This window comes from Quercus robur, chromosome 8 (assembly GCF_932294415.1).
Source record: "Quercus robur chromosome 8, dhQueRobu3.1, whole genome shotgun sequence".
NCBI classification, from domain to species: domain Eukaryota; kingdom Viridiplantae; phylum Streptophyta; class Magnoliopsida; order Fagales; family Fagaceae; genus Quercus; species Quercus robur.
In genome coordinates, this window is record NC_065541.1 from 43,221,697 (window position 1) to 43,231,893 (window position 10,197).

General features: G+C 36.3%; 1 protein-coding gene across 1 annotated transcript; it reads right to left on the minus strand.

Moving 5' to 3' along the window:
• Positions 1–1,822: 1,822 nt before the first annotated feature.
• On the minus strand, positions 1,823–2,617 carry LOC126696319 (protein DMP7). The gene has a single exon (XM_050393081.1). The coding sequence runs from the start codon at positions 2,615–2,617 to the stop codon at positions 2,003–2,005; it is 615 nt and encodes a 204-aa protein (XP_050249038.1). The 3' UTR covers positions 1,823–2,002.
• Positions 2,618–10,197: the final 7,580 nt, after the last annotated feature.

The window sequence follows — 10,197 nt, forward strand, 5'->3', positions numbered from 1 at the left end:
TGAACGTTTAGACCCCCCAAATTACAACTTAACTAATACAAGCATTATGTCAAACAACTAGTGTGCGGAAAATTAACATAAGCTATAATATGGAATTGGAAAAACTAACTAAGCCAAATTAAAATCTCAACCCATAGCAGATAATAAAAGGCAAAGATAAAGAGGAAGGAAGATGTAAATACAAAAACAACACGCGATATGTTATCGAAGAGGAAACCGAAACCCTCGGCGTAAAACCTCTCCGCCGCCCTCCAAACGGTAAACAATCCACTAGAAAATGTAGTTGGGATACATGGACAGCAATAGACCCTCCAAACCTAATCTACCTAGTGCACCTAAGCCCTCCAAGCTTCTTACTCCAACGAGATTGCGCCGAACCTTTTTCTTTTCTAGCTTCCCGGATTCCGCTACTAGACCGTAGCATCAACCAATGAAGATTGGTTCCTTCCTAACTGCTTCCCAGAAATCCAAACAGCCCTCTCACAGTGATGAATATGGTGAGAACAAGGTTTGGTAAAATGCCTCTCAAGAATTTGACAATGGAGAGAAAGAGAGTTGAGAAATTTAAAGAGACTCTAATGTATAGATTGTGAGTGAATCAATCTTGTTTTTCTTTAGGGTTTCTCTCTCAAAATTCTCTCTGGAAACTCTCTTACATTTGTGAGTAAAAGGGGTATTTATACTAGAATGAGAGAGGAATGTAAAACGTCAGGATTTACAAAACAGGGGTAGCTTGCGGCTTGACCTCGCGACTTGACTGAGTCGCGAGATCCAATCGCAAGATAACCGTATGGCCAGTTGTCCTGTAGTGCTCTAGCTAGCATGACTGTTCACCTTCTGGCATGCTTGGCACGTGTGCTGCGTCTGGCGGCTTGCAGCCGTGAGTCACCCGCGAGTCTCTGTTTTCTTGCACACTCTTGAGCAAACTCCACTCTATCTCACTCACTACCCTTACAACAAGCCCACCTAAATACAAAGTTACTAAATGCTGAAATACAAGAAATTTGGCACAGAATAAAGCCAATAAAATGGTTGATTAAATTCAACCTTACAATCCTTTGGGGTAATGATATGGTCTCATTAGAATAAATAGCTTTGTATGTTTTCAGTTCTTAATTAAAGTTCCTTTGCTCTCAGTCTCTAAATATGTCTGCATTCCTACATAAAACATTTCCGCACTATTTGCACTGCTTGCATTCTAGGTTTATCATAGTTTCAAGTGTAAGGAGATATGCAAACACTGCAGCTCATTTGCTAGAGAAATGGTAGCTGTTGGCTTGGTTTAGTGGCGGCTAAAAATGTTTTTGAATTCCCTGTAGCTCTCGATAGAGCTCTTGCAACTGGCAAATTTAACCTCTCTTGCCACTGCTTGCAAAATTTCCTGGGCAGCCACAATCTCTCATACTTAGCCGCATAGAAATGCTAGACTTCAAAGAGGATGTTAGAGCTAGATTAAAGAAATTGTAGGGGTGTACATAACTGTATAGAAAACAGATGTTGTGTGGGCAGTGGATGGATGGTAACTTACGTTGCGTTTGAACTTTGAAAGTGTATTGTAGCATTCTTGTTTGTTGATATAATTGACTTATTTAAAAAAAAAAAAATGCAGGCTCTTTTTTTATTTTTTTATTTTTTTTATGGGAATGCTGGTTCTCTTTTGGTTCTATATAATTGTCTTTTCCAGAGGGAAAAAAATTCACAGCCCTTTCATCTGCAATCCATAAACAATTATGCATGCCAACTATCTACTTTAGTATAATCATAATTCTACCACATATATATACCACGCCAATCAAATTTTTCTTTTTCTTTTTTGGGGGTGTAGAAATCACAAAGACATGTTACGCCATGAAACAATTTTCATGGCCTGAAGAAAGTAGAAATTAGAAGTTGTGAAAAAAAATTGATTTACAACTTGGAAGAACAAATAAAAAAAAAAATGAAATAAATGATCCATTCAATGCATAAATAGGAAGGAACACAGATAAATGAAGGTGAAGAATTAGTTGCGAGAGAGAGGGAATCCAATTCCATGGCGCTTTGTGGGGAGTGCAACAAACAACACACTGCATGCGATGCCAATCCCAATAGGCAATGTCACTAGAAGTTCCTTGGTCTCTGGAGATGGTGTTGGGCAGAAGCACTTGACAATGTTTTTATCAAACATTGCCACTGCTACAAAAACCAGAACGGACATGAAGGCATGGAAGAAATCAATGAACTTTAGTCTATACTTTTCTGCCTCCTCAGGTTCCATTTTCACTGACCCATCGATCACCCACAAGCCCCGAGATGTGGCTAAACCATACCGAACTTTGCCTCTTGCGTCTCTGAAGCTATCAGTGAATCTTAGAATAAAGCTTAAGAAGCAACACAATGCTAAAAGTCCAAGAGTCATGGTGCGGCTTATGATGGTTTGACACTGCCCTTGGTGTGTGAAAGCCGGGGACAAAACTTGGAATGTGAGGACTGAGCCTGTGGGAAGAAGATTGGCCAAATGTGCTGATATTTTGAAGGACTTTCTTATGGCCTTTTGTGCTGGTGTTTTGGGGGGTTTTGGTTCATTTTCCAAAAGTGGTTGCTCTATTTGTTGAAGTACTGCATTTGCACCATCCATGATCAAAATTCTCCTTTTCTTTGATATGTATCTATCACTAAAAAATGTGTTTTTTTCACAAATCTGTATGAATGTGTGTCTTGTGGTGTGTTTAGTGCTAAAGAAAATGCCATGCCAAGGAGACTAAAAACCCCAAGCAAACACTCAAATTAGAATGGGGTTTGTTTTTCTGTTTAGTTTTGGCAAACGGGTTTGTAATAAATGGTGTTGGCTGTTTCTTAAAAGACAAATATTAATGTGGAAAGTCTATTGGGTAACATTGTGAGGTTAAGTTCACAATGGTGTTGATAAGGTGGGATTTAGTTAATTCCCTTTTATTAGGGAGTTCCACCAGTGTGAAGTTTTCAATTACGGGTTAAGGAGTTACATGTTTGCTTAAGATTGAATGGATGGGAACTTTAGTGGTTGGAGTATTACTTACCTTGTTCTTTTTCCAACCTTTTTTTAGGCTTGCTATACATGCAACCAACCGAGACCTATAACCTTTTATGTTGGGTTGGATACAATCATTCAATAGAATCAGTAGAAGGGATACAAGTAGACTGGCAGCTCAGGACGTTCAATCAAGTACTATCTGGTGCAAAATGAATAGATATTAGGATGCCATTAACACTGTATAGCCTGTTTGTGCTCAATAACGTGAGCAATTAGGCCTCATAAGCAACACCTTGTTTGTTAGCTTGCCCCTTATTTGCTGGGCCGTTTGGCTTGCACCAACTTTTCTTTTTTAAGAAACAAATACAAAGGATGTTTAGAAAAAGGAAAATACTAAAGATGTTACAAGTTTTACTCTATGAAGTTTATAAATTGATGTGGCAATGAATGCGATTTATAAGTTTTAACTAATTCATAACTGAATTTTGAATAATCTCTTTCTAATTGGTGACACATTTTTAAGGCCAATATAATAAAACTTATAATACCTGTAGTACTATTTTTAGACAAATAGTGTATCGCATCTGTTGTAAGGCAAACCAAGAGCAAGACTATCCAATGAAAAAAAAGAGTAAAAGAAATCTTTAGGAACCTAAATGCAAAATTCTAGATTGCAACATCAAAATTCGTTCAACATTTACTCACTCTATGAACACAAAATTGAAAATAAAAAAATTGAAATTGATTCACAAATATGAACTTGTATTGATGAATAAATTAGTACAATTCTATGTATTTAATTCTTTTACAAAAGAATGATTACTTGATTCAGTTTTCTTGAAAAGTTCTTCGATACAAGAATTGTGCAAACAAGGTCTTGATTTGAATACAAAATCTTCTTTACTTTGATTGGAAAATAGATCAGATAGTCTTTACAATAGAAAATACTATGAATATTTTACTGTGTACTTGTTAGAAATTCTTTGTTCTCCACGTCTTTGTGTTTTTAAAATATTTTTTGCGTTTGAAGGCTTTTGGGTAGAAGTTCTTTATGGCTTAGAAGCTTATAGCTGTACAATTTTGATTATTTGAGGTTTTTATTTTTTGAAGATTTTTGGAGCTTGATTACCGTGAAATTTTCAAGGCTATTTGAATGATTTTGAGGCAAAATTTCTTTAGAACTTCAACGCTTCAAAAACTACTTCGAAATGAGCCTCAATTTATAATGGTATTCCCAAGATGAGTTCCAATTTAAATTAATCTTTTTAAAGATAAGTGGTCAATTCTAAATGGCCCAAAATTATTGAGTCCCACAAGAACTTATGCTAATTATCCTTAATTTAATTTCTTTTTATTAAAAGTAATTATTAGCTGCAAATATCCCAATTTAATTGGAAAATTTATCTCTATTTTGTATGCCTAAGTGACATGTGACAGTTTTGCATTTGCCAATATGATATTAACTTGGAATCTTGGATAACATATGGCACCACTTGATTTATTTTTATTTAATATAAATTTAGGATTGGTTATCAAATTTCGACACGCCAATTCGTAATTGGCTTAAGAAAAAAATTTCCCGCTACTTGTACACTCACCACAATCAGCAATGGCATAGTTGAACAAGTCTCTAAGAGGCATTTGTAGATGGAATTTTCAACAAATCATGAATTATCATGTCATATCACAAAGTCTATGTAGTTCATTCAAAATGTCAATTATAAAGTGCAATGTAGTACTTAATGGGTTTCATTTCTTGAGAAAGTATTTGTAAAAAAGGAAATTTTGAACAATTGCCATGTCATAGCACAAAGCTTATGTAAAATGTTCAAAATGACCAATCACAAATTGCAACGTGCTACAAAAGGGGTCTCATTGCTATTATCCATGTCAATTATGAAGTGCAATGTAGTGCTTAATGGGTTTCATTTCTTGAGAAAGTATTTGTAAAAAAGGAAATTTTGAACAATTGCTATGTGTTGAGGCCTATAGTTCGAGCTCATGGCACAACATCTTATTTTTGGCTCATGATCCAAGCTCATAAGTCTCATCGGGGGAATTTTGGGAGTCGTGGTTTGGAGGGCCAAGAAGTATGTTCAGTAAAGCTCCAGTGGTTCAAAGTTGATAAAGGAAAGCATGTTGCTTGGCATGTTTTTCTCAATTCCCTGAACTCTGACGAGTTAGTGTGCAAAAGGTAACATTTGGCTAAGCCTCTCATATCACATAAGCACTTAAAATGATAAAACTCCCCATGCTCTTTACATAAAAATTAATGTCCATCATATAGTATAAGTTTTAAAATATAATCATATCATTCCATATTAATTATTTTATTATTTTCATATAAATCAATTCCAAGCACATAGCTAAATATATATTAACATCTCATATCTAGCATTAAATGCTCTCTTTACTCTCCAAGATTTTGGTTAAAATATAAAAAGATCATATTTATATCTTTAAAATTTCATCAAATATCAACCAACTAGTCTATTACTTACCAAAATTATATATGGACTAAACATATAATTTTTTCAAGAGAAGAAACTTAGCCGAAAACACCAAAAACGGCTCAAGCAGAAGCTGCAACAGCTTCTGCACAAACTATAACAGCTCCAACGGAAGCTGCAACAACTCCAGTGGAAGCTGTAACAGCTCCAACAGATCTGTAGCAGCTCCAGCAAGTTGACACATGTCCTAAAATGATGTCATTCGCCCATAAATGCCCAATCCCAGCAGCTGTAGTACCAGAAACAAGAGGATCCCTTAAAGATCATCTCATCATCTTTAGTTAAATCATGAATTTAATGCCAAGTATTTTTTCTCCAAGCAAAGGATGTCATCCACATGACATCATCCAGTTGTGTCAGCAACATTTAAGTCTCAAAATTTCTTCTTTTGGTTAAAAAACAAAAGACCACTTACTTTGTCAAAGATTTTCCCTTATTTGCCAATTTTCCTTCAACTAAATTCTGATCTAGTTACATAGCTTGGCTCTATATAAAGAGGACCAAGCTACACACTAAAGACATCATCCATCCCCCCCTCTGTCTGAATCCTCTCTCTAATCTTCAATAATTCTAAAACTCCATTCATCTTGCTTCCATATCTCTAAAAGATCTCCATGTCTTTCTTCATCCCTCTCTCATCTTCCATTTTCTGAAACTCTATTCATTTTGCTGCCATATCTCTAGAGATCTCTAAACTCTTCTATACTTCTCCATCTCCCTTACAAAAATATATCTTCCTAGACAGCACCATTACACACTATCCATCTCTCCCACACTTCAATACTCTGAAATTTCACTCATTTTTATTGCCCAAAACACATCTCCATCTCATTCTTTATTTCCCATACAAAATTTCCCTTCTTAGAAAGCAACATAACCCATAACACGAATAATCTCATGTATTTACTATATTCAACCTTCATATTATCTATCTTACACTTCCATATATTTTATAAACACCTCCCTCACAAAATACTCATACATACTCATCATATATCTTTAAACTCCATGCCTCACATAGCATACAAGATCCATGTCCAACAAAGTATCTACATACAATTCCTATACATATTACAAATACTATATCTCACAATATATATATTTCTTACCATCTCTACACATCTTAAAACATATCAAAATATTCTTCCAAGAACACATCACAAAAGCCCTTTCTCATGGAAGACATATATTTATAATGCTAAAAACCCTTCTTATGGAAGACAAAAACTTATAAAAATTAAAAGCCCTTCTTATGGAAGACAATATCACTCATGCTTGACTAAAAAACTAAAAGAGCATTATATGGGGAAAATCATTTAAGTGCATGATTAAGGGGACAAACTTAACCAACCTATGCACACGGCTGGATATGCTCTCTCTCCCTCCAGTTGCACCCATTTTTCCCTTTTCAAACATGAAGCACCATGAAAGGATTCACTTCACCATGCTGCTGAAATGTTAAGCCCACTGGTGTTGTACGGCTGGAGCTGCAAAGTCTGAAGGTTACTGAAATGACTAAGTCTATTGATGTTACGGGTAGAGCCCCAAATTATGAAGATAAGTCATTATATTTTACCTTCAAACTTATATTATTAAGTATATTTTATTCACTATCATTATACCACTCAACTAATTTTATTATACTGTTGGAATGTCATTAGCCCATTATTGTTACATGGCTAGGGCCACAAATCACATAAAGAACAAAGTGATGCTATACGGCTAGAGTCAGAAATACACAAGATAAGTCAATCTTTTTCTATTTTCAAGATTACATTATTAAGTACATGTTAATTCATTATTATTTTACCGCTGGATGCAAGTTATTTTAATATCATCTCACTAATACTTCATTAATGAACATACATATTAATAAATCGATCTACCATCATCTCACATATATTATTTGGACATGAACCATACTTGGACACATATCTTTTTTGGACATGAACTACCATTGGACATTTATTATTTGGACATGGACCATTGCCGGACATACCTTATCATGTTGAACATGAATCATGAACCGTAACTAGACATGGACTATCGGACTCATCCCATTATTGTACATTGGACACCTAATTAAACACTTTCTAATATTGGACATCACTTAACAAACATAATAATAACGTATCAACTCACCATTTAATCAAAGCTATCATGCTAAGCATATTATTTATTTATTTCAACCATTATCATGATTCTAAGACTTTGGGTTTTATCTATTTTGTAGGCTTAAAAAATACACCGGTAGCCATTGGTCTATGCGGCCCAATGTCGAGTTCTGGGTTGACCTCTCCAAAACAAATCCGGGCCTAACAAAGTCACACCTCCAAAAGGCACGTGGCTACGTGCAAAAAACCGCCCCCGACACCATGTCATAGCACAAAGCTTATGTAGAATGTTCAAAATGACCAATCACAAATTGCAATGTGCTACAAAAGGGGTCTCATTGCTATTATCCATAGACTAAATAAAAATTTGTTAAGTGTCACTGAAATGGGAATTATAAATAATATCCAAGAATCAACCACACCTCAACACATATTGATATTTTAATGCAAAGGTTACACAAATAACCTAATTAAATATTATTATGTGTAACCAAGAGTCCTATTAGTGTTTCCAATGAAGACGTTCAAGGTTCAAATCACCACACCCCTCAATTATCTAATTATTCAGGGAAAAAATTATCATGTATTACCTTTTTTTTTTTATTTGGGAGAATCCGGATAAACATTTTATCAAGGAAGTGTGCTTAAATCAGCATGTAGTACATGAATGACATCTGGAGGTACATCTTCCATCTAGATTGACAAGGGTGATGAAATATGTGCTCTTCTCACCAGAGAATAAGCCACTTTATTACAATGCCTACGTACAAGAGATAAATTGAAAACAGAAAACTGTGAGGCAAGGTAATGAATATATGTTATAATGCGACCATATTGAGCTAGAGTCTCGTAACCATCATTGAGAGAACTGATTAAGCCAACCGAGTCTCCCTCAAGATCGATATTATAGAAGCCCAATTCCAGTGCAAGTTCCACTCCCTGTTGTGTAACCAATGCTTCTACCTCAATGACAGAATGAGGCAATGGTATCAGCTGAGAGAGCAATGCCATAACCTGTCCAACACCATTTTGGATTACCACACCCAGACCAGCATTGCCTTCTTTCTCAAATGTAGCACTGTCATAATTAATTTTGAAGCATGAGGTCAATGGAGGTGTCCAGACCGCTTGTGGTTGCGGAAGGCGACCTCTCAGTGGACTCCCTATGAAAGACTCACGTTCCTACAGGCGTTCCTTGGCTAGCTGTAGTAGCTAGTACAATGGGACCACTGGTTTGCCTAATCTCAGATTGTTACGACTATTCCAAATCGCCCACATCACCGAGATAAAGAGCTCTGGGTTCCTATCTTCTGTGAAAATAAAGCCAAGCATGTCAATGAAACTTGAACTCTGTTTTAATGCGGAGTGATTCCAAATTGGTGTTGAATTCCAGAGGGTGTCTAGCTTTGAACAATGATACATGACATGGGCAGTATCTTTATTTTGTAGCTTGCAAATGTCACAAAGACCATCGGATACCACCATCCTCTTCATCAAATTGGTCTTTGTAGGTAGGGAGTTAACAAGCACGCCAAGCAAAGTTTTTTACCTTTGCTGGAACATTGAATCCCCAAATTTTATTCCATAATGGTTTCATGTTGTCCACCATAGAGTTGCTGGGTTGTCAGGCTTGAGAGGTTCGCAGCAAAACTGGTACCCGGATTTTACCGAATACTCACCATCAGGATTCCAAGGCCAAATCAGAACATCTTCTTGGATTGATTGACAGAGGGGGATTCGCTTGATTGTTTCTGCCTCAAACTCAAAGAAATAGTTATCAAGGATGTGCTCTTTCCAAACTTGTTGTACCGGGTCAATTAGGAAGCTAACCTTGTGTGATGGCAGACCTGGCATGACTGGAGAAAGAATCCTTGGATTATTTCATGTTGGAAGCCAATTGCTACCCCAAATATCTACTATAGCACCTGTTCCAATTCTCCATGAGGCTCCACGTTTAATGACTTCCCTTCCCTTGATGATGCTTTTCCAAGCATAAAAAGAATTGTTGGGATTTGTTGCCTCCATCAATGAACAATTGGGGAAGAATTTAGCTTTGAAGACTCGGTAAAATAAAGATTTGGTATCATGAAGGAGGTGCCATGTCTACTTTGCCAAGAGAGCATCATTATACATAGTCAAATCTTTAAAACCCAATCCTCCCTATGACTTAGGCTTGCACATTGTCTCCCATCTCAGTCAATGAATTTTTCTATTTTTGCCTTGCTACCCCCAAAAGAATTTTCGAATAAGTGCTTCAATCTCATGGCATAAAGTGGTTGGGAGCTTGAAACAAGACATTGTATAAGTGGGGAGGGCCTGAGCAACATATTTAATTAGGATTTCTCTTCCTACCTGGGTCAAGAGTTTAGCTTCCCATCCTTGTAAGGTCTTCTAAATCCACTATTTAATATTTGCAAAGCTGTCCTTTTTCTTCCTGCCAATGAAAGAGGGAAGTCCTAGGTACTTCTCATAATGCTGTACCACAGGAACCCCAAGAGCATCCTTGATCAAAAGTTGCATATCATGGTTAGTTGATTTGCTAAAAAATAAGGCAGTCTTGGTCCTATTAATCATTTGACCC